The sequence below is a fragment of the Danio rerio genome, chromosome 13, assembly GCF_049306965.1.
Source record: "Danio rerio strain Tuebingen ecotype United States chromosome 13, GRCz12tu, whole genome shotgun sequence".
In the NCBI taxonomy this organism is placed as follows: domain Eukaryota; kingdom Metazoa; phylum Chordata; class Actinopteri; order Cypriniformes; family Danionidae; genus Danio; species Danio rerio.
In genome coordinates this window covers 10,008,834-10,035,237 of record NC_133188.1, presented here as the reverse complement: position 1 = coordinate 10,035,237, position 26,404 = coordinate 10,008,834, and the positions used below count along the sequence as shown (strand labels likewise).

At 35.5% G+C, this 26,404-nt stretch overlaps 1 protein-coding gene across 1 annotated transcript in view; it reads left to right on the top strand.

Moving 5' to 3' along the window:
- The first annotated feature begins 271 nt into the window (after positions 1–271).
- Positions 272–26,404, top strand: part of cpxm1a (carboxypeptidase X (M14 family), member 1a) — a 33,321-nt gene continuing 7,188 nt past the window's right edge. Inside the window, exons 1-10 of the mRNA XM_021480747.2 lie at positions 272–538; positions 4,602–4,711; positions 4,803–4,942; positions 7,638–7,722; positions 7,920–8,070; positions 10,938–11,026; positions 11,112–11,235; positions 16,256–16,452; positions 18,582–18,761; positions 23,287–23,581. Of these exons, the coding sequence (XP_021336422.1) occupies positions 304–538; positions 4,602–4,711; positions 4,803–4,942; positions 7,638–7,722; positions 7,920–8,070; positions 10,938–11,026; positions 11,112–11,235; positions 16,256–16,452; positions 18,582–18,761; positions 23,287–23,581 (1,606 nt within the window). The 5' untranslated portion in view covers positions 272–303. The remainder of the gene's footprint in view (positions 539–4,601; positions 4,712–4,802; positions 4,943–7,637; positions 7,723–7,919; positions 8,071–10,937; positions 11,027–11,111; positions 11,236–16,255; positions 16,453–18,581; positions 18,762–23,286; positions 23,582–26,404) is intronic.

Here is a 26,404-nt window from a genome sequence, read left to right as displayed (position 1 = left end):
CTCCATTAATAGCTGGCCTAGTAATACCGTATGAAAATGTACCTAATTGCATTGTTTTGGTGCCTAAGCAACCTGCGTGAACCTGAGCAAAAAAATAGATACTGGTATATACGTTCAGGTCAAATGTTAAAACGGCTTGCCATATCTTTTTGACAGCACAATTATGGTGCGCACCGCGTCTTTTCCACATTTTACGGTAACGGCGGCAGTAAGGTATTATGTTACGGGGCGTTCTTTCAATATATGACTTTTAAATTCTGCTTGAAGACTTGGACACGAATATAGGTTATTGGGGAAGAAAAAATGCTTAAGCAGAACGTGCACATTTGTGCTGCAATAATAGTTTGCATTGCACGCAGCTGTTTTTCATTTGAAAATCAGACTGTTAATAATACTGTGACTAAAACTGAATCCAATGATTTGAAGTCAATATTTAATCAGACTGGAAATGTTACTAAAAGTTTTGAGTCAGCTCAGAGGAGAAACAGCAGTGAAGATGGAGAACAGATGAACAAAGAGAGCCGTGGAGCAAAACCAGGCGAGTTCATGATCAATCTAAAAGCTGAGAGAAGAATTTTCTGGACTATTATCTTTTTTGGACAGCATATTTTGTTGTTGACGTTTTACTCTGAGAAAAATAACAAAGCCTAATAATGTATCAATGAAATGTACTGTTTAAAACTTAATATAGAGAGTTATACTGTATTTAAGTATGTGCTACATATTTAATATATTTAAGTGTTGTTGAAGGGAGAGAATGTTTATTCTAAATCATTTGTAAACATTATTTTTAATGGATAATTTGTAATGACTAATTTATTTTGTCTTTGCCATCATGACAATATGCATATTTTCCTTATCAAATTTTTACATTTTACAAATGACCCTGCAATTTAGCAGCATCTTTTGCAAATTTACATTTTACTATTTAATTTTTCTTTCCAAAGTTGCTATTTTTTCAGTAGACTTGAATGTTTACAATTTGTTTATTAGTCTTCTAATTCAAATAATACTATATAATAATATTTAATATTACTACTAAGAATTATTAGTGTATTATTAGGGTGATGCGGTGGCGCAGTGGGTAATGCTGTCACCTCAGCAAAAAGGTCGCTGGTTCGAGCCTCGGCTGGGTCAGTTGGCATTTCTGTGTGGAGTTTGCATGTTCTCCCCGTGTTAGCGTGGTTTTCCCCACAGTCCAAAGACATTTGGTATAGGTGAATTGAGTAAGCTAAATTATCTGTAGTGTATGTGTGTGAATGAGAGTGTATGGGTGTTTCCCAATGTTGGGTTGCAGCTGGAAGGGTATCCACTGGGTAAAACATATGCTGGATAAGTTGGCGGTTCATTCTGCTGTGGTCACCCTAGATTAATAAAGGGACTAAGCTGAAAAGAAAATGAATGAATGTATTTTTAGATATTCCTTTAATGCAAAACACTTTGTATGTGTGTGTGTGTGTGTGTGTGTGTGTGTGTGTGTGTGTGTGTGTGTGTGTGTGTTTGTGTGTGTTTACAGCAGGATTTGTTGACTAGTCGCATCTGTTTAATATCAGGCTGTATACTCAAAGGAAAGTCAGTTCAAGAACTGGGTGAAACACTTATGCAGCAAAGATGACGCTGATTCACCAGTGTGTTTTAAACAATTCTGGTGAATCAATGTGATTTTTGTTAGCTCAGCACTCTTGTGTTCCCACCAGCTCTTGAAGTAATTTTAAAAGCGCACCATATGAAAACTGTTCCCTACACTCTTTAAACAAAGTCTCTTTAGTGCCATTGATGGTTTCAAGAAAAAACCTTCACATTCCCTTCCTCGGCACAAGTTGTTTATCCAAGTTGTCACTCTTAAAGTTAAAGCATCCATTAAAGAAGTACTTTGGGTTCCATTAAGAACCATACTGTAGCATGAACAGTTCCTTTTTTTCTTGTATAGAGATGAATGTCATTTTCTAAAGAAACTTTTTGCTCTATATTCCTAAAAAATGAAGGTTTGTATTCTTAAGAATGTTTAACATCCATCGAGATTTTCAATTGCACAATAAGTTATTTCTGATGGAAAAAGGAAAATATAATGATTCAAATAACTGTTCACTAAAATCTTTTTTGGAGGAACAAGAATGCCAAAAAGCGTTCTTCTGTAGCATCGTGGCCAAAAACTCCAGTTTGGCAGAAAAAAATAATTCATTTACTTATTTTTGCACTCATGTCTTAGAAAATATGGTTGCCAATAGAACCTTCATAAACCATTCTTACCTAATGCAAAGCACATTTTAGTAATCTAAAGATGTCTTTGGGAACCAACATGTTCTTCTATATAACACCACTAATGAAAAAAAAAACAAGTTCTTGATCTTAGAACCATCAGCACACTTTCAAAAAAGGTTGATGATGTCCATGAAAAACATTCTTTACTTGGAAATGCTCTATTGTACAAAAAGTTATTTATAGTAGAAAATATTATCAAATTGTTCTTCACACTAGAAAATAAGGGTTATTTTAAGAAGTGTCCACTAAAAAAGTACTTGGGAAATCCATCAATCTTTTTACTATATGACATTGCTGCCAAAAACTTTGTTTTTAAGAGTGAACAAATTCATGTTGAGCAACTGAAAGGTTGTATGTAATCTTTGTTGTGAAATGTTACTTTTGAAAGTAATGCATTACAATATTGAGTTACTCGCCAAAAAAGAAACTAGTTGCGTTATTTTTTATGGTAATGCATTATTTTAATTTTGAGTTACTTTTGCGTTACTTTTTACTACGTGTCTAATGGTTGATCGCTTTCCAAACTTGTTTTTTTTCTTTTTAATAGAGGAGTTCTGCAGTTAACAGCACACTGTATAATCTTCATTTACCTTTGAAAAACACAAATAAAAAAAATATTCATTCATTTTCTTGTCAGCTTAGTCCCTTTATTAATCTGGGGTTGCCACAGCGGAATAAACCGTCAACTTATCCAGCAAGTTTTTTACATAGCTGATGCCCTTCCAGCCGCAACTCATCTCTGGGAAACATCCACACACACATTTACACACACACTCATGCACTACGGACAATTCAGCCTACCCAATTCACCTGTACTGCATGTCTTTGGACTGTGGGGTAACCGGGGCACCCGGAGGGAGAACATGCAAACTCCACACAGAAACGCCAACTGAGCCGAGGTTCGAACCAGCGACCCAGCAACCGTCTTGCTGTGAGGCGACAACACTACCTACTGCGCCACTGCCTCGCCATGAAAATTTATATTTTAGAATAATGTTATCTGAGAACTTCCTGAACTCGAAGCTGCAATCCAAATATACAGATATTTGAAAGTTTAAAGCAACGTGTTTGCTACTTTTGTATTATTTGTCTTAAGTAAAAACACTGCATTGGAAAATCCCTTTTTCCTTTTCTTCGATGCATTTAAAATAATCAGAATCACGATCAGAAAGAGTTTTATTGCCAGGTATGTTCACACATTCGAGGAATTTGTTTTCATGACAGAGCTTCTCCAGTGCAACAGAATAACAGAGACAGGAAAAAAACAGATAATAAATATATTTAAAAAATAGAAGTAAGTAGTGAATGCAAATATACAAATTGACAAGTGTTTGAACAGGTATATCACTATATACAACGTTTTATGTGCAGCTGTTATGTGAAAATTGGCATGTAAAGTATGTTACATAAGTGTAACATGTATAAAATATATGTGTGTATAAAAAGTGTATGGCAAGTAGTGATGTTGGTTCCACAACTACTATCATCAACTGTTTATGAGATGGATTTGCTGAGAAGCAAAAATTGTTTTTGTGTCGGGCTGTTCTGGTGCGCAGTGCTCTTTAGTGTCAACCAGAGGGTAACAGTTCAAAGAGGCAGTGTGCTGGGTGTGAGGGGTCCAGGGTGATTTTGGCTGCCCCTCTGCTCACTCTGTATAAGCAGTTCTTGGAGAGTAGGGAGGGTTGTACCAATGATTCGCTCAGCAGCCCGAACGATTCGACGTAGTCTTCGGAGGTCAGATTTGTTAGCTGAGTTATACCAGACAGTTATTGACGTCCAGATGATGGAGGTGTAGAACTTTTTCAGCAGCTCCTTTCGGAGGTTGAACTTCCTCAGCTGACGAGGAAAGTACAGCCGATGCATTCAAAATAATGAACACATTCTCTCATTGACTGCCTGATTCATCGTGACTCCTTTAATTTTAGTTGAGAAATTTATTTTTAAAAGCAAATTAAATGAAACTAAAAAGTAACTTGCATTACATTTTCAAAAAACAAACTCACATATTATTACTTATTCTTTAAAAGTAATGCGTAACTTTACTCGTTATCTAGAAAGTGATATTATTACATAACCCGGGTGACTTGTAATGTGCTACCCTAACAATGTGTTTTAACAATTTCTTTTAACATGTAAACAACATTTTTCAATAGCAAGGTTCTTTTTACTGTTGAAAAATGAATATATATTTCACCTTCAACTTTTATTTTGAAGAACACCCATATAAGTAAAGGTAAACTTATTGTTATCTTTCTTCCAAAAATTCTCAGGCTCCTCTTAACAGATAACTGTTAGCGCTCAACTGTAAAAGTCTTGAGTTAGTGTTTCCTCATTCTCAGATTGTCCACCGCTGGGTTTGGAGTCTCTGAAAGTCTCTGATGATCAGCTGCAGTGCTCCTCATATCTGAGCGTTGGGCTCGGGCCTCACAGAGGACGCCTCAATATACAGGTCAGTTTTTTTGAGGTAGATTTGATGTGATACATTGTGTTATGTATTTGCATATGTGTGTGTGTGTGTGTGTGTGTGTGTGTGTTTGTAGTCTGGTCTTGAGGATGATGATGAGTATGATGGAGCATGGTGTGCCGGTGAGGAGGATCAGGAACAGTGGTTGCAGCTGGATTCTCTCAGACTGACACTCTTTACCGGTGTCATCCTGCAGGGTAGAAACTCAATCTGGAGGTCAGTGAATGTTGTTGACTATTCTCCTTTTCCATGCTATAATTATCCCTTTGCGTTATTATTCATTCATTCATTTTCTTGTAGGCTTATTCCCTTTATTAATCCGGGGTCGCCACAGCGGAATGAACCGCCAACTTATCCAGCACGTTTTTATGCAGCGGATGCCCTTCCAGCCGCAACCCATATCTGGGAAACAATTCACCTGTACTGCATGTCTTTGTACTGTAGGGGAAACCGGAGCACCCGGAGGAAACCCACGCAAATGCAGGGAGAACATGCAAACTCCACACAGAAACCCCAACTGAGCTGAGGTTCAAACCAGCGACCCAGCGACCTTCTTGCTGTGAGGCGACAGCACTACCTACTGCGCCACTGCTTCGCCGTCTACCGTATTACTTGTTTTGAAAACATCTTAATTGCTATTTAGTGTCTGATAATGTTGACAATAAGCGATGATGTCATGTTTTTAAAAAAAATTCAGGAGGTTGTATCAAAACATAGCTTGGTAAAGCTTAACACATGTAAGATACAAAAACATACAGTACACTGGAAAAAAAATCCTTCTGCTTTGAATTTTTAAGTTGCGTCTATGGAGCCAGATCAGTCTCAAAACTAATACATTTGCAAAAATATAACTCATACATGCACAGCACAATTCACATTTAAAAAATCCAACTCATAAATTCAAAACACAAATCAAAAATACACAAATTTAGTTCGTAAATTCAAAACACGATTTGTGCATTTTTAAGTAAAGATAAAAAATATTTCCCCAAATTAATTGGATGAAAGCATTTATAAATTATATTTTAAATTTACAAATTGTGTTTAGTCTATTTATCAATTGTGTTGGGCGGCACCGTGGCGTGTGTTGGGTAGCGCTGTCGCATCTCAAGGAGGTCGCTGGTTCGAGCCTTGACCAGGTCAGTTGACATATCTATGTATAGTTTGCATGTTCTCTTCGTGTTTGTGTGGATTTCCTCCCGGTGCTCTGGTTACCCCCACAAGTCCAAAGACATGTGGTTCAGGTAAATTGGGTGAGCTAAATAGTGCGTAGTGTATGTGTGTAAATGAGTGTGTATGGATGTTTCACAGCAATGGGTTGCAGCTGAAAGGACATCCGCAGCGTAAAACACATGCTGCATAAGTTGGCGGTTCATTCTACTGTGGTGACCCCTGATTAATAAAGGGACTAAGCCGAAAAGAAAATGAATGAATGAATAATTGGATTTGCGTATATATGAATTGCATAATTTACTATTACAAATTTGTAAATGTGAGTTGTGGATAAACGTTTTTTTTAATGTATTATTTTTTAGACTAATTTGGCTCCATAGAATCATATATTTATATATTAATTGCTTTTTTCCACTTCTTAAGAATCAGGAAACTAATAATAGATTTAAAGATTTACTTTAATCCTGCTTAAAACAGTAAAATAAACTATATACAATATTAAACTATATACAATACATTATCATTTAAATGCTATTACCGTGCAATTAAGTGTTTTCTTTTTTAAATATTTCCCAAATTATGTTTAACACAACAAAGGAATCTTTCACAGTATAATTGTAAGCAGCATACAGGAATAATCAAACATAACAAAGCAAAGTTTTAAAACACAGAAGGCAAGGCAAGGAAAACGAGTTACGTAACTTAACAGATATCAAGACTCAGCAATGAGTGTCTCAAAGTGAGCTGTATATATGTGTGTGTAATCAGTACTTGAGCAGCATCAGCTGTGTGTCAGCCGTCAGTCAGGATTTGGAACCGGTTGTGAGTGTGGAGCATGACTGGGTCTTGTAGTCCAGAAATGGCGGATTTGTAATCCTTAAGTGATCTGCAGCTACTAGATCGCTGGTGATCATGACAATATCTATTATATCCCATAATATATATATCCCAATCCCAATATATATATATATATATATATATATATTTTTTTTTTTTTTTTTTTGGAGAAAATCTTATTTAATTTATTTTGGCTAGAAGGAAAGCAGTTTTTATTTTTTAAAATCATTTTAAAGTCAATATTATTGGCCCCCTTAGACATTTTTTTGTATTGTTTACAAAACAAACCACTGTTATACAATGACTTGCCTAATTTACCCAGTTTAATGTAAATCAAAGGCTCTGTGTCAGCCTTTTTAATTTAATAAATTTGTATTTTTGGAGCCTTGGTGTTGCCGCCTTTGATTTACATTTAATTTGCACTTTTTGCGGTTTTGGCTGAGCACCCAATTAAGAGAGATGTGCGTGCTTTTTTACAGTTTTTTCACTAATTTACCCAATTAACATAGTTAAGCCTTTGAATGTCACTTAAAGCTGAATACTAGTATCTTGAAAAATATCTAGTAAAATATTCTGTTGTGTTATGACGGCAAAGATAAAATAAATCAGTTTTTAAAAGTTAGTTATGTTCAGAAAACTATTATGTTTAGAAATGTGTTGAAAAAAATCTCACCGTTAAGCAGACATTGGGCAAAACAATTGAAATGGGCTAATAAATGAGGAGGGCTGATCAGTCTGACTTCAACAGTATTCTTTCTGTAATAATTACTCTTTTAAAAGCGTGCTGAACTGTTTGTCTTTTGCACAAGAGCCAACATTAACAGGATGTGAGCAAATGAAGTCTATTTTTATTATGCTGTATTTCCTTGCCAAACGTGTGCTTGTCTTTATTTGTGTGTAGCTTGAACTGGGTTCGCACATATAAAGTTCAGTTCAGTAATGACTCAGTGGACTGGCAGCCCTGCATGAATGGATCACAGGAGGCCGTAAGTTTATGACTTTATAACTGCTGCTAGCCTACATCTGCCTACACTGCAGCCTCAAGCTTTTTAAGGACATCCTTGTAAAAAAGGATTTAAAAGTTTGTAATTTTTTAAAGTCTGGATTGTAAAATTCACACATCAAAATTTTTTTCCTATTTTTGTTCCATGTTGTCAGTTCTGATCTCAGAATCTTTGTGCAGGTTTTTGTTGGGAATCAAGACTTAGAGACGCCGGTTTTGGCTCTGTTTCCCGAGCCCTCGGTGGCGCAGTTCATTCGCATCAACCCTCAAACCTGGTTTAGCAACGGCACCATTTGCCTCCGGGCTGAAGTGCTGGGATGCCCAGTTGCAGGTTTAACATTTCACTACTCTATACTGTACCTTAAAATATTTTGGAGAAACACTGTGGGTTTGGTCATGCTATATAGAAAATGGTTACTAAAATCATAATATTTTTTACTATTTAGTATTAGTAGTGGTAGTATGTGTTTTTACAAAAAAAAAAGTCACAATAAAAACTAATATGTTGTTGTATTTTTAATCCAAACAAACAGTAATAAATTACAAGTTATCAATGATAGCTCAAAGAAATACATAAACTGAACAACAATAACAAAAATATAAATTTTTAGGATACTTTGATGAATAAAAAGTGTAGTTATTTTAAACATAGCTTCTGAATTTATTAGTTATTGAATCTACAGAAAGGTATGGATTCTTTAAAAAAAATGACTCAAATATGATTTTGAAATTTGTCAAACTTTACTTTTATAAGGCTTTACCACAGACCCTATGCATAGAGACTTTTGAATACCACAGTATTTTTTATGGATTTTCAGTGTTCAGCATCTTGCATTATGGTTGAACAACTAAATTAATGCTTAGCTCTATTCAACTTGCTATGTTTTTACTAAATTACACTATGGTTGCTGTAGAAGTATCTTATGAAACTGAAGATAATTACACCACTAAAAGTTTTTTGGTGGTTGAAAAACACTTGCGTGCATAAAGCCCAATATGTACTTACAGTAAGTTGACCAAAACATCCACAACAGTCAGTCAGCATCCACTCTTTACTCTCAGAAAAAAAGAACTATGTTGTACCAAAGAAGGTACAAACCCTTGTCACTGGGGCAGTACCTTTTTATGCAACAGAATTGTACCTTAAGACAAAGAAACAAATGTGTACTATTGCAGTTTGTACCTTTAAGGACATGATTTGTACATTGGGAAACCAAAATGTACCTTTGGTTTTTAAAACCTGCAGATACAATATTGTACCTTCATCAAAGGTACAAATCTGATTCATGAAGGTACCACTACAGTGACAAGACAGTTTGTAGCTTAACATTGTCTAATTTGTTCCATCAAGAACTCTTTAAAGGCACTTTGCTAAATCAAAAACACATCAATTCATTTTCAGTAAATTTAAAACATCATGTACATTTTTATACAGTGTTTAAAAAAAGTTTTTTTGTGTGTAAATGCACCTTTTCCATTTACAATAGAGAATAAAAATACTTTAACATCAATCAAAAAATCTGTTTTTGCTAAACATTTCACAACACTTTTCACAAAAATGTTAGAAACACATTCTCCCATGTTCAATATGACCCTTTTTTCTCCAATTTTTACACTTTTTAAATTTTAAAATAGAAATACAATTATATTGCGAAGGGCGCAAAAGCATAAAGGGCGGTCAGAATCATACATTCATTCATTTATTAATCTGGGGTCGCCACTGCGGAATGAACCGCTAATTATCCTGCAGATGTTGTATGCAGCGGATGCCCTTCCAGCTGCAACCCATCTCTGTAAAATTTGTCAGAATTTACTATTGCAATTTGAAGGACAGAAAATTACGTTATGCGCCGCGACGCATGGTCTAACAGGGTTGAGCTTATTCTCTTAATGAGTTATGGGTGTGTTTGAGAATAAACCAATCAGAGTTTCAGCTCCCATTCCCTTTAAGAGTCAGTTGCGTCGCGCCATGGCACATTACCTATTCACATGGCAGACTTTGTAGGTGGAAAAACTGAGCACTTCACTAGCGAGAAAACAGTTAAACAGACCATCTGCAGTGTGAGGATACAGTATGAGCCTCATCTCTTTTTGTGGTAGAGGAAACATTTTGTGCGCACAGACGTCTATTTGCCTATATATTTAATTTTGCTTGTTAGGCGCAAAGATTAAAGATTGCTTCAAAACAAATTTCCAGCAAACAAATAATTGAGCAATAACAACGAAGTGTGGTCAAGTGTGAGTTATATTTAAACACACATGTTTTGCCCCATATGGTCCAAAACCTGACAGGTGGACAAATCTAAGTTTGTTTTTAATAAAACAAATATAAAGATGCATATAATATATAATAATGCCACTAATAATAACATTATCCAAAAGCAAATTGTCATGAATAAACTAAAAAAGCCCCCAAAGATGAAGAAGTCATAAAGGCAGTGATTTTATGTAGAAAGTAATACTTTTTTAGTCATTTAATTCTTTTTTCGGCGAGGCGAACAACTAACGTGCTCTGTGCTAGACTTTAGACCTGCTTTCAGCTGGTCTATTTTAGTTCCTCAAAATAGCAACGCTCCAACAATGCGCCTTAACACACCCAACTTTTCTAGACCGAAACACCCATGAGTCCACAAAGTGGCGCAAATGGATTTACTATTTAAACAATGTGGCAGAAAATAGGAAAGTTAGGGTTGCGTTGGTCTGAAAATAATAACACGTCGGGGCAAACAGGTCTGGCGCAGTATTGCGCGGGGTGTGTGATAGGGCCCTTAATTAATGTTTATGAGTTTCTTTGAGAATATTCTTTTAAATGATGATTCATGTTTTAATATGGAAATCATTCATGAAATCACTTTGCCTTTCCAGTAATATTTTATTTCATAGATATTGTAATAAAGAAGTTGTGCAACACTTATTAACCTTTTTTATGAGAACAATTGTGTACCTTTATTTCAATTGTACCATAAAGTACTATAGGTACCGAACAGTATCATAATATGTCTTTTCTGTACCATATAAGGTCCGACTTTTACAAATGCATAAAACTGTCCCTAAGGAACATTAGTTGTACCACTTTGTACCTTTTTTTGAGAGTGTATCATTGAACATGTTTCTCATGGTCACTTTGCATGCTGTAGTTGTAGTTTACTGAATACTCAAGTTAAAGTTCAGTTTGACAAAAGCCGTCTTTGTGTGCAGATCCTGACAGTCCAGTTGATCCTCAGACTGAGAGAGCATCTTTAGATAACCTCGACTTCAGACACCATAATTACAATGAGATGAGGAAGGTTAGCACTCATCTCAGCTTTCATTATCTTATTTTCAAAATACTGAGGTATAAGAGAACTGACCCCATTCTTGATCTCTGTCCAGCTGATGAAGTCTGTCAGTGACGAGTGTCCAGAAATCACACGGATCTACACTATTGGCAGAAGTTACACTGGACTCAAGCTTTATGTTATGGAAATATCTGATAACCCAGGAAAACATGAGCTTGGTAAGTCCTACCTTGAAGACAAATGATTCATATCCCTTAATCTAATAGACCACACACATAAAGAGAATTGTTCAAGAGTATTACCTCCTGATGTTAAACACTAAAAACTGAACTACACTGTTCCAGTTACTATGACCATTTATGTGAAGCTGCTTTGACACAATCTACATTGTAAAAGCGCTATACAAATAAAGCTGAATTGAATTGAATTGAATGGTTTTTTTTTTCTGAGAATGTTCCTCTAATACAGATAGTAGATGTTTTCTATGCTTTTAAGCTCGATTTTGCTCATTCATCTTACCTTTATGTAACATGTTGTTGTGGCACATCTGCTTTTCATCATTCATTTGGCCAGAATAAACATTCCAGCATTGATCTAAGGCTGTTAGGAGGCTCAACATCAGGGGTTTGACTTCTTTAATCTCTCTGTATTTTATGATACAATCAATTCCCAAAGGAAAAATACTCTAGCCCTGATGAGATTTTTGTTTCTTTTGTGCTGTTTCACTCAGAATTCCATCACAAAATCAAAATAAAATGGCAGAATACACACTTTTAAGGTGACACTTTTATGCAAGTTTAACCACCCTAAAACAATAGTTCACATCAAAAATTTATGTTTAAAAATGTTTACTCACTATTCGCCCTCCAAACCAGTTTGAGCTTGCCTGATTCATTATTTAGAATTAGCTCTAGGCATCCATGAAAGAAATCGTTCTGGGGTGCTTTTCCCAAACAATAACGTAACTCACAGCTGAACTATTATAGTACGATGCATCGTTCGGGAAAAGAAAGATGTAGTGACGAGTGTTTCCCAAAACCTGTAGTTTCTCTGTCACAGATCCATCATTTGAACCACATTAGTTATAATGTAAAACGCCCATAATAATGCTCTAAACCAGGTGGAGTAACTACTTCGTTAGAGAAAAACCCCATAAATTCTTTGTGCAAATGACATTGTTTTACACACACACACACACACACACACACACACACACACACACACATGCATGCATAAATAAATATATTATCAGTTTTGGTAAAAACATGCACTCATTATATGAAACGGCACATATAGGGCCTGTGTTTCCTTTACAAATATTATTGAGAACGTAACATATTCTTTTCTAAACCATAAAATCACATACAAAAGCTAACACGTATTCTAATATCATAAATAAATCATATAAATAAATAAAAATAATGAGGATGTTTATTAAGAAATTAAATTCAATATTTATTATTAACTAGGAAATGAAAAAGATACTTTATTAATAATATTAATGATGATGATTGTTATTATTAATATTTTTATTATTTATAATAAGTAGGGTATTGTTTATTTATTTATTTATTTAAAAGTCTACTTTTAAAATTTGACACATGCAAACCACTGCAGAAATGTTCTAACCAACAGGCCCATGTCATATACAGTAGGCTACATTTCTTAATAAATAACCTACTATAAAATAAAAGCAATGGCGTAGGGGAGAGCGGGGCACAAAGTAACACTTTTTGGTTTTGGTCAAATAATGAACAAAGTAATGGGGTCAGACAAACCATAATTTTTACCAATAACACACAAGCCTCTCCTAAAAATGAGCACTGGAATTATGATCGCCAGACATATGAGTGCCAGGAGTAAAAATGTTACTATTTACCTCACCTGCGGGGCAAGTTGTAACCGACAGAGCGTTCGTTGTAACACATGCTTACAAAGGCAGATTTCACACAGTTAATTTAATTTCTGTTTACTTTAAATACTAGTAGCTATATATCCTCAGTAGTTGCCTCATTTCTTTTTTTATTCTACATAGCACAGTATGTTATGTATTTATTTGTTTATTGGATAAACACATTTGAATCTTTTTGCATGATTATCCATTTATCCATTATTATACAATGCATTTATTTGCATTATTAGCAATAAAATGTATATTTTTTCTATTAAAACAATATTTTCTATTAGAAAAACATTTTTATTTAAACAGTTCCCAACATTACACACAAATTCAAAAAATTATTTTGTTCGTATAATTGGTGTCCAACAGTGTGTGGCTTAATTGTAACACCTTGTTGCAACTAACCCCGCTGTGTGGTTTTCCTCAAAACTGGCTATCAGTCACTGTGTGTGTTTTACATCTTTCAAAATGATTTTATCTTTTAGCCTAGAAGACAGCAATTACAACAATATAAGATTTTACATACATACATTCACAAATTTTTTTAAATAAAAAAATATCGACTATAATAAAAAAATACTTTTATGCTGAAAAAAAGGTTCTGTGTTTCTCATACAAATTTCGCCAAACTTTTTCAATAATTGGCAGGAAGATGTCTGCCAACGCTGTGGTGAAAACCACGGAAGCATGCCATGGTTAACCCTGAGCAAATACCTTAAAACTCATTTAATCACGCGTTACTTTGTGCCCCGCGCTCCCCTATGCTATGTTTTATGTTTTCACAGGCTTTGGAGCAATGACTATAAAAAAAATACTACCTTTGGAAACGCAACATAAATTCTGCTTGGCTGTGTTCAAAATGACATCACTGTTTTCAAAGTGCTCTGTAAATAGAGAGCAATTGTTAATATAAAGATCGCTAAAACTGAACTGTAAAAATACTTTGAAAGCAAACTACACCCTGGGATGCATTTCCGAAAACCATGGTTAGCCAACTATAGTCGCAAGTTCACGCAAGTACACTACAACAATCTAAAATAAACTAATCTAAACTGAACTAAACTAATCTAAACTACACTACACTAAACTAATCTACACTACACTAAACTAATCTACACTACACTAAACTAAACTACACTAAACTACACTACACTACACTACACTACACTGAACTAATCTAATCTAATCTAAACTAAACTACACTAAACTAATCTAAACTAAACTAAACTAAACTAAACTAAACTACACTAAACTAAACTACACTAAACTACACTAAACTAATCTAAACTAATCTAAACTAAACTACACTACATTACACTACACTACACTACACTACACTAAACTACACTAATCTAAACTAAACTACACTACATTACACTAAACTAAACTAAACTACATTACACTAAACTAAACTAATCTAAACTAAACTACACTACATTACACTAAACTACACTAATCTAAACTAAACTACACTACATTACACTACACTAAACTAAACTAAACTAAACTAAACTAAACTAAACTAAACTAAACTAAACTAAACTAAACTAAACTAAACCAAACTAAACTGAACTGAACTGCACTAAACTAAACTACACTAAACTAAACTAAAATAAACTAAACTAATCTACACTGCACTGCACTGCACTGCACTGCACTGAACTGAACTGAACTGAACTGAACTAAACTAAACTGAACTAAACTAAACTAAACTAAACTAAACTAAACTAAACTGAACTGAACTGAACTGAACTGAACTGAACTGAACTGAACGACACTAAACTAAACTAAACTACACTACACTAAACTAAACTAAACTAAACTGAACTGAACTGAACTGAACTGAACGACACTAAACTAAACTAAACTACACTAAACTAAACTAAACTAAACTAAACTAAACTAAACTAAACTAAACTAAACTAAACTAAACTAATCTACACTGCACTGCACTGCACTGAACTGAACTGAACTGAACTGAACTAAACTGAACTAAACTAAACTAACCTAAACTGAACTGAACTGAACTGAACGACACTAAACTAAACTAAACTACACTACACTAAACTAAACTAAACTACAGTAAACTAAACTAAACTGAACTGAACTGAACTGAACTGAATTGAACGACACTAAACTAAACTACACTACACTACACTAAACTAAACTAAACTAAACTAAACTAAACTAAACTAAACTAAACTAAACTAAACTAAACTAAACTAAACTAAACTAAACTAATCTACACTGCACTGCACTGCACTGCACTGCACTGCACTGAACTGAACTGAACTGAACTGAACTGAACTGAACTAAACTAAACTAAACTAAACTAAACTAAACTAAACTAAACTAAACTGAACTGAACTGAACTGAACTGAACTGAACTGAACTGAACTGAACTGAACTGAACGACACTAAACTAAACTACACTAAACTAAACTAAACTAAACTGCACTGAACTGAACTGAACTGAACTGAACTGAACTGAACTAAACTAAACTGAACTGAACTGAACGACACTAAACTACACTAAACTAAACTAAACTAAACTAAACTAAACTAAACTACACTACACTACACTACACTACACTACACTACACTAAACCAAACCAAACCAAACCAAACCACACTACACTACACTACACTACACTACACTACACTACACTACACTAAACTAAACTAAACTAAACTGAACTGAACTGAACTGAACTGAACTGAACTGAACTGAACTGAACTGAACTGAACTGAACGACACTAAACTAAACTACACTAAACTAAACTAAACTAAACTGCACTGAACTGAACTGAACTGAACTGAACTAAACTAAACTGAACTGAACTGAACGACACTAAACTACACTAAACTAAACTAAACTAAACTAAACTAAACTAAACTAAACTAAACTAAACTACACTACACTACACTACACTACACTACACTACACTAAACCAAACCAAACCAAACCAAACCACACTACACTACACTACACTACACTACACTACACTACACTAAACTAAACTAAACTAAACTAAACTAAACTAAACTTATCTTAGCTAAACTAATCTAAACTGAACTAATCTAAACTAAACTACACTCTATTACGCTACACTAATCTAAACTAAATTAGAACTAAACTACACTACAGTAAACTAAAATAAAAAAAATAAATGAAATAAAATAAAATAAATTAAACTAAACTACACTAAAATAAACTAAATTAATGTAAATTAAACTACACTAAACTAATTTAAACTAAACTAAACTACACTAAATTAAACTAAACTAAACTAAACTAAACTAAACTAAACTAAGCTATCCCATTGTTTTTGTGTAGGTGAGCCAGAATTTCGCTATGTTGCCGGGATGCATGGAAATGAAGTTTTGGGACGCGAGCTCCTGCTAAACCTTATGCAGTACATCTGTCATGAATACAAACGTGGCAATCAGCGAATCATAAAGCTGGTGAAGGACACACGCATCCACCTACTGCCATCTATGAACCCAGACGGCTATGAAACAGCATATGAGAAGGTAAGCCAAGGCAGAGAATCTGACATAAGAACATGTAAAGTAATATTTATAGTAGCGTCATATAATTTATGTAACACAATATGTAAAAGCATACAATATCACTTGCAAACTTTTTATATGTTTTGTTTATGTGTTTACTTATATTATCAAATTCCTCCAACAGTTAGATTCAGAAAAGTCACCGTATTTAACCAGTGGCACAGTTCTGTGTCTTGTGTCACTTGCAGATTTTGTCATTTTTGTTTTCCTTCAAATCTCGGTTTTACTTTACAGAACACATGGAAACATATTGGCTGTTTCTCAAATGCGTTCTTTAGCGGTCTTTCGTCCTCGTGTTCTTGTGTAACATCATCATCAGCTGCCAAAGTTTAGTTGCAATACTCAAGACCACAAGAACAGAGGACGCGTGAATCTTTCCGAATGTGTTCTTGATATCAATGATGCACCGATGCAGACTTAAGCACTGAACTTGCTTTAGAAGTCCCAGTTGTCATTGCGACTGAAGTTGGGAAGCGCAGCATTTTGTTTAAATTTATTATTAATAAAGTTCATAGATATAACTTATTTACCTCAGGAGTATCCCTAAATGAGATGGTGAATATAAACATTACCATGGATATCTTAATAAAGGAATAAACACATTAAGGGTGTTTGTTTGCTGAAATTCCTATTAAAATCTGTTTTATTTATATTGTGCTACATACATTTATAATGTTTTTATGCAGAGTATATATTATTGAAAAGGGGAAAAACAATAAATGGTTGTATAAATGCTGTAATGTTTAAATCATTTACCATTTAAAATGCGTGAAGGTCACGTGACCATCAGGACGAACGCAGCATCTCATTCCTCACAGGACGCGTTCTCTGTTCTCGTGGTCTCCCGAGTTCGTTCTTCCGAGGAAACCTGGCAAGACCGCTCTCCACAAGAACGCAAGTCCGTTCTCTGCGTTCTTGGAATTGAGAAACAGCCATTATTTTCTGCAGTCACTTATTTGAGTTTTGTCACAAAAAAAATAACTGCCTGCCCCAAAGCAAAAAGACGCAGGTAACTCAAATGATCCAAGAATAAATTAAGATCCAGATCCAATCCAAGATCCAGATATATCATGTAATAATATTATAAATACTCAGAGAGTTAGTTCACCCTATTATTTTTATAATCACTCACCTGTGTGTTCTTCCAAACACAAAATAAATTAAGGTCCCACTTTATATTAAGTGTCCTTAACTACTATGTACTTATATCAAAAAAATAAATACAATGTACTTACTGTGTTTATGACGTATTTGAGAACACTTGTGGTGCTTTTGAGTTGGGATAGAGGTTGGGTTATGAAAAGGTTTGGTGGCATGGGTAGGTTTAAGGTTGGGTTAAGGTGTAAGGGATGGTCAACAGTGTATTTACAAATGTAATTACAAAAGTTAATTACAGGTGTATTTACATACATATATTTAATCAAGCATAAGTACACAGTAAATACATGTATTTACACAATAAATACATTGGAACAAACTATTAGTTCCTATGTAAGTACATATTAGTTAAGGCCACTTAATATAAAGTGGGACCTAAATTAATTCTTACTCAGAACACAAATGAAGATATATGAAATAAATTGTGAGAGATTTCTGGCCCTCCACTGAAAATCTGTCCTCTTTAATGCTGCAAAACATTGATAAAGACATCAAAAGTGTCTGCAGATTTTTTGTGAGATGTGTGTGTTGTGTTCTTCAACAGTTAACCTGATAAAATAAAACTTATACTAATGAAAATATGTTATAGAGTTTTACATGCTGATGTATTATTTTAGGGATATTTTCACAACCCTAACCAACACTGGCCAGAATGAACTGCTTTACATGTAAATCAGACTGTTTCTGGGTGGTCCTTAGCCAATGAGTCGAGACTCTCAGGCGTCACTCTTAAGATCTGCCAACACAAAACTATGGGAATCTCTCAGATTTCACTGAAAGTGTCTTAATTTGTGTTTCCATCATTATGGGTTTGAAATGACAGGATGTAGAGTAAATGATGCCAGAGTTTTCATTTTGGGATGAAGCAACCCTTTAACCACAGTGTGATCATTATTATGTATTTGCATTTGCGCGTCTGTTTTTTCCATCAGGGCTCAGAACTGTCTGGCTGGGCTCTTGGACGCTACAGTTTCGAGGGTATTGATATGAATCACAACTTTCCTGACCTCAACAACATCATGTGGGATGCTCAGGATCTGGCTACAGATAGAAAGAGAGTGAGCAACCACTACATTCCCATGCCAGAGTATTACACCTCCACTGATGCAATGGTATGTAAAACACTATGCTTGTTAAGTACACTGTTATGATGATGATGAGGATTACTCTCTTTATACAGTTTTCTCATTATTGTTCAAAAAGAGTCCTGCATTATTTGTCGAAAAAGATTTTTTTAAACAAACAAAGGAATCTTTCTTGCTTGGCCAAGAATATGACAAAGTTTGAGCACTTCCGGAGGTTTCTCTCTTTTTACCCTATAACTGTTTGCTTCATCTAGAGACATTTTGATTTAAGGTTTACATTCAGGGTGTATTTCATAAGTTGCTAGCCACTCAGCATTTTCACTGGACACTATTTTGTTGTTTTTATATTGCATTTTATATCATTAAATGCAAGGGCAAATTTCCATAAGCATATTAAATGTGTCATCTTTTATATCAAATCCTTACATTTAAAGGGGACCTCTTGTGCCCCTTTTTGCAAGATTTAAACTTGGGGCGTACTCGCACTATGCTATCTGAACCATGCCCAGGCCCGTTTCCCTGATCGTTTGAGTGCTCTGAATCGGGTCAGGCAACGTTCACTTGGCCGGCCCTGCCCGGTTGGAAGAGGTGTGCCAGACCGCAGTTCGTTTGTTCTTTGGCGCAGTGTGCTTGTATGTGAGTGCAAAACGTGCCAGATCCCGAAACTGAAAGCGAGACGTGAATTTTAAGGTACTGTTTCATATGGATTTATTAATCATTCTTACTGTTCAATTAACGCAAACTGTCATAGTTAATTAAAGACGCAAATCTCTCACTGCACGACAGCTGCACCTTTAGCAAACCTCCTAATTCCTGTAGCACGAGGACATTAGCCCCTTTCACACAGTGATACCGGTAAATATCTGGAAAATTTCCGGAACGACTTTACCGGTATATTCAAAAAAGTGCTGTTCACACAGGCGAGGACGTTACGGAAATTTTCCGGAAAAGAGCATTCACACATCCATTCCAAAATACCAGTAAATTCTGACATCATTCACCACAAATGAGCTTTAACGGCTGTGCTTGTATTTGTAAACATTTGCCTAAATTACAAACTCTGTGGATGATCAATATTGTGAACAACTTTCGCAGAATCACTTTCGCATGTCGAGATGTTCATAATATTTGCGTGTGCAGGCGCTCACAGGCACACGCAAAGCTTGAAGGTAAACAAACAACGGCTTATCATAAGCATCTCATCGATGATTATTTACACAGTTGGCATAAAGAAGAACATATAAACGTGATCTGACTAACTTCTAGCAGCTAAATGTGTCTGGAAAAATATTCAAAGGTTTTTATTCTCACAAACCGCGCGGACGTAAATGCGTCTGACTGTTGTAATTGGCTAAAGCAGACGTCTCACGTCAGCACGTTCTAGACGTGCACGCGCTTATTACGGTAATCTTCCTTTTGCGTTCACACAGCGCAGCATTCCGGCAAATTGCCGGTAATGTTACAACTTCTCTTTCCGGAAAATAGCCAGAACGAATTTACCGGTATTTTCAAAAAGGACCTGTTCACACATACAACCTTTCCGGAAAATTGCCGGCAATTTTCCGGAAAGGTCTGTATGTGTGAAAGGGGCTTTTGTGATTGTTTATAAGCGTCAAAAGTGGCTGATCTGTTCGGCAAAATATTTGACTGCGTGTCACTGCATATCAAACAACTTTAAACTATATAACTAAAGAAATCTCCACTGTGCTGAGCGAAAGCGATTCTCTACCGAACAGCGCATCATCGATGACGTAAGCGTGCTCAGGCTCGAATGTAATGTGAGTGTGGGCTATCAGGGGAGACAAGCGTGGGGGACAAGCGTGCTTTGGCCTGGTTCAAGGCAATTGTACATAGTATGAGTACGCCCTAAGTCTCTAATCTCCCTAGATTGTGTATGTGAAGTTTCAGCCCAAAATACCCCATAAATAATGTTTTTTTACTCTTTAAAGCTGCCACTTTTTGTGACTGTCGCTTTAAATTCAACTGAGATTGTGCTTCCAGCCCTATTTTGAAAAAGTGTCCTAGAAGATAACCAAAGTCTTTACACACATTGACCCAGAGACTGTTTAGATGCATGTCAATGATGAGAAGATGGTGGATGTTTACTGTGTGATGACTGAAATGGCCTTAAACACCCAGCAGGCAAAAGATGTCAACATGACGCCAGATTGATGTTGTACCCCAACGTCATGGGGACGTTGCATTTTGTTTGGAAATGAAATTTGGGTTGACGTCAGAACTCAACATCAGGCCAACATCAACATTCAACCTGAAATCAAGCAAATATCAACATCTAATGATGTTACAGCTTGACCTTGGATGAACGTTACCACTATGACGGCTCGACATTGGATTTTGGTCAGTTTCTAACACAACCTAAAATCACCCAAATATCAACTTCATTTTGACGTCGTTATTGGACATTAAAATAACGTTGTCTTTAGACGCTGGTTAGACATTGAATTTTGGTCACCTAAATCACAACCTAAATCTAACCTAATATTAACATCTTATGACGTTGTGTGCCTGCTGGGCAATCACTAAATGTACGTTTACACACATCCACAAATGACGTTAATGCATCAGCTTTTTACAGCGTAATACTCACTACTCGCTAGTCTTGAGTACTTTTGAAAGGTCTACTTTTTTCTTATACTTTGAGTAATATTCACAACAGACACTTTTACTCTGCCTACTTGACATTTTTAGGCAAGTAATGGTACTTTTACTCGAGTATGATTTTTCAGAACTCTTTCCACCACTGGTCATACTTTACTCACCCTCCCTTACAACTCTGTATGAGTTTTTTTTTTCTTCTGTTGAACACAGTAGGAGAAATTTGGAAAAATGTTGGTAACCAGACACTTGATGGATATTTGTGGTTACCCTCAGTCAGTTACCAACGTTCATCATAATATATGCTTAAAAACAACACAATATAGGTTTATAACAAATTGAGAGTGAGTAACTTTTTGGATTTTTGGAGACTCTAGGGTTGACGAGGACTCACTGTACACATGGGAATGAAGTTCAAGCAGATCTGTGAAGAATGTGAGCACTTCCTGTCAACTAAAGCTCCCTGTTCTGGGGCCTCTGATAGAAAAACAGTGGAGAAAGAGCAGTACACAGATTAGAAATGAAGTTTACTCTAGAAAGATGACAGAGGGAAACCCTATTATAAAGAAATGCAGCAAAAGAATGAACAATAACCATCTTTCTGTGGTTTACAAGATGATTATTGGAAAAGTTCTACTTTTTTCCACACATAGGAGGGGATGGACAATGGTGAGCAGACTAAAAAAATAGTCCCAGAACTAGTGGTGTACAAGACCCCATCAGTGGTGGGGGGGCCATCATAATACATTCTAAAAGGCTTGCACACACTACATAGAACATGTTTTGCTTTGAAAAATGCAAGATGTGGCAGTGGAATTTGGGGGAGAAACGTGTTTTGATTTGAGCTCATTTTTAGGACGCCATGTTATGCTCGAGAAGCTGCAAATGATGCCAGGGATGAGACAAAGTGTTGTGTAAGGGAGTGGAAAGGCATATTAAACTCTTATTGTGGCCTAATAATGTTTTAATACAGCAATCTTAAAAAATCAATTTTCATTTACATTTCACTAGCCATAAGTGAAGTTAATTCATAAACTAATTTCAAGAGGATCACTTGCTTATGATTTATCACGTCCGTTCTCCTATTAGCTAATCTTTCAATCATATGAGCCCTAAGCTACTATAAATAACCACAGTTTTCAGTTTTCAATATTTTAGGGTCAAAATGATTAGCTAAAGGGGTTAATAATTATTAGCGATTGTCTACAGAACAAACCATCATTATACAGTAACTTACCTAATTACCCTAACCTGCCTAGTTGACCTAATTAACCTAGTTAAGCCTTTAAATGTCACTTTAAGCTGCATAGAAGTATCTTGAAAAAGATCCAGTAAAATATTATTTACTGTCATCATGGCAAAGATAAAATAAATCCATTATTAGAAATGAGTTATTAAAACTATTATGTTTAGAAATATGTTGAAAAAAATCTGCTCTCCGTTAAACAGAAATTGGGGGGGGGGAAATAAACGGGGGGGCTAATAATTTAGGGGGCTAACAATTCTGACCTCAAAAGTACATGTGTGCATGTGTTATCTTGATTAATGTTTTGTGACCAACATATCAGCATATTGAAGTGTGTTTTAGAGGAACATGTAAAACCGAGAACTGTAGTAATGATTAAATTCAGTTTTTTCATGAAAAGAAATGTATTATGTTTGTGAAATAAGGTTATTTTAAAATATACAAAATAATATTTGAAACTATTATTGTGTTTACTGTATTTTTTACCAAATAAATGCAGCCTTACTAAGCGTAATAAAAAAAAATATATATATATATATATATATATATATATATATATATATATATATATATATATATATATATATATATATATATATATATATATTAAAACCAGGAATTAATTCAAACTTTTGACTAGTGATGTATATGGTATTATTATATTTATGTTATATTTCTACATGTGTTCAGGTTGCCCCAGAGACACGCGCTGTAATCAGCTGGATGCAGGATATCCCGTTTGTACTGAGTGCCAATCTGCATGGTGGAGAGCTGGTGGTTACTTATCCTTTCGATGGTACACGTGATTGGATCCCCCGTGAGGACACGCCCACAGCAGACAACGATTTTTTCCGCTGGTTGGCTACAGTCTATGCCACCACCAACCTGGTGTTGGCAAACCCAGAGCGCAGGATGTGCCACTCTGAAGACTTCCAGCAGCACAACAACATCATCAACGGGGCTAACTGGCACACTGTTCCAGGCAGTGAGTTATCTCTGTACACACACAAACATATACACTATCTGACAAAAGTCTTGTCGTTGATTCCAGTTTTAATAGCAACAGTAATAATAACTTGACTTTTAGTTGATCATTTGGAAAAGTGGCAGAAGGAAGAATTTTCTGATGAATCATCTGTTGAACTGAATCCCAATCATCACAAATACTGCAGAAGACCCAGCATGGACCCAAGATTCTCACAGAAATAAGTTTAAGTTTGGTGAAGGAAAAATTGGTTTGGGGTTACAGTCAGTATGGGGTGTGTGAGAGATCTGCAGAGAGGATTACAACATCAACAGCCTGTATAAAGACATTTTTGCTGCCCATTAAATTACAAACCACAGGAGAGGGCAAATTCTTCAGCAAGGTTGCTCCTCATACTTCAGCCTCCACATCAAAGTTCCTGAAAGCAAAGAAGGTCAATGTGCTCCAGGATTGGCCAGCCCTGTCACCAGATATGAACAATATTGAGCATGTCTGGAGTAAGATGAAGGAGGAGGCATTGAAGATGAATCCAAAGAGTCTTGATGCACTCTGGGAGCCCTGCAAGAACGCTTTCTTTGCCATTTTGGATAACTCTTATTAATAAGTTATTTGAGTCATTGCAGAGATGTATGGATGCATCCTCCAAGCTCATGACAGTCATACGCAATATTAATTCTGTTTCCACTGCACCATGACTTTATATTCTATACTTTACATTATTTCTGTTAAGTGACAAGACTTTTGTCCAAACAAATTCAGACCTTACTGTCCTAATTAAATATAGAGGGGGCGAAGCAGTGGCGCAGTAGGTAGTGCTGTCGCCTCACAGTAAGAAGGTCGCTGGGTCGCTGGTTCGAACCTCGGCTCAGTTGGCATTTCTGTGAGGAGTTTGCATGTCCCTGCGTTTGCATGGGTTTCCTCCGGGTGCTCCGGTTTCCCCCACAGTCCAAAGACATTTTGCAGGTGAATTGGGTAGGCTAAATTGTCCGTGTATGAGAGTGACAGGCCGGCCGGAATGTGTAAAAAAAAGTCGTTATCATATGGACAAGTCTAAATAGAGGACTTGTTCCAAAGAGCTGACCCTGCAACCATACGGGACTAAGGCCAAAGAAGAAGAAGAAGCATAATCTAGAGGCCTTTGCCTTCCATATAAGCCACTTCTGACACTCTGATCCACTAGAAGTAAAGTTATTATTTGTTGTTCCTAAAACTTGGATAGGCAGACTTATTCCCTGTCAGGTAGCGTACCTCTTTTAATGGTTTGGAGGACCTACTCTACTGGTGTAATGTATTTTACAGCCACTTACTATATGGCATTATCAAGGGTTTTATTATAGTTTTGCATTTTTAAATGAGTCTTTATTCCAATACTATTTTTAATTTAGCTGTGAATGTCAGTTTCATTTTGGTTTGTTTCATTAATGCTTTGGTTAGTTTAGCTTTTATTTTGTAAACAAATTTCTATTTAGTTTACATACAGTTAAAGTCATAATTATTAGCCCCGCTTTGATTTTTTTTTTCTTTTTTAAATATTTCCTAAATGATGTTTAACAGACCAAGGACATTTTCACAGGATGTCTGATCATATTTTTTCTTCTGGAGAAAGTCTTATTTGTTTTATTTCAGCTAGAACGAAAGCAGTTTTTAATTTTTTTCAAAAACGATAGGTTAAAATTTCAAAGGTCAAAAAAGGTCAAAGGTTTTTAAAGGTCAAAATTATTTAAGCCCCTTTAAGCTGTTTTTTTTAGTGTATTTTTTTATAGTCTACAGAACAAACAGCCCTTATACAATAACTTGCCTAATTGTCTTGAAAAATAACCAATAACTTGTCTTGAAATAGCCAATAACTTGTCTTGAAAAATGTCTAGTAAAATATTATTTATCTTGGCAAAGATAAAATAAATCAGTTATTAAAAATTAGTTATTAAAACTATTACGTTTAGAAATGTGTTGACTTCTCTTTGTTAAACAGAAAATGGGAGGGGGGGGGGGGGGTAAACAGGAGGGCGAATAATTCTGACTTTAACTGTATATAGTTTCTGTTTTAGTTATTCTAATTTAGCAGAGCACAGAGTTAACAGAGCACGGTCCAGTGTCAACCAGAGCAAAGTTGCCGGTTCATTCCGCTGTGGCAACCCCGGATTAATAAAGGGACTAAGCTGAAGAGAAAGTGAATGAATGAATGAAAAATGTTTCTGATTCCTTAAATACACATTTGACCAAAATATGACAAATCTAGGATCAAATATCAAATTCATAACAAAATTGCACTGTAAATCTGAGTTGGGCACCTCCAAAATCTGCTGTAAAATCTGTACTAAATATATTTTATTTTTGGTTAAAATTAACTCTAAACCCTTTAGATCCAAATTAAAAATGAAGTTTCGGAAAAAGTATGTTTTCACAGTTCTCGAGGCTCCTATAAATCAGACCAAATTATAATAATAAAAATTAAACAGCCTTTAAGTATATATAAATATTTGTTCTCCACTTCGATGGACATCAGATCAAAATCTTTCTTTGGCTCTCGGCGAAGGTGGTCACACTTTTTTTCTCTGCATCCAACATCTCTCCTGGCTGGCTCCTTTTGTCTTGTGTTATTCTATCTCTCCGGCTCTCCGTGCCCTGCTATCCAAACGAATAAAGAATTATGGATTTAATCAACTAGTCTCTAAATGCAATTGACAGCATCTTCTCCTTGAGAAGTTTGGGCTCGGGGTAGCCCACTTGTCCTGCGGGGACGTTTGCAGCTGGATATTTCACTACATGAAAGTGTATGTGACAAATAAAGGCTTCATTCATTCGGAACAGTTGTACTTCCCG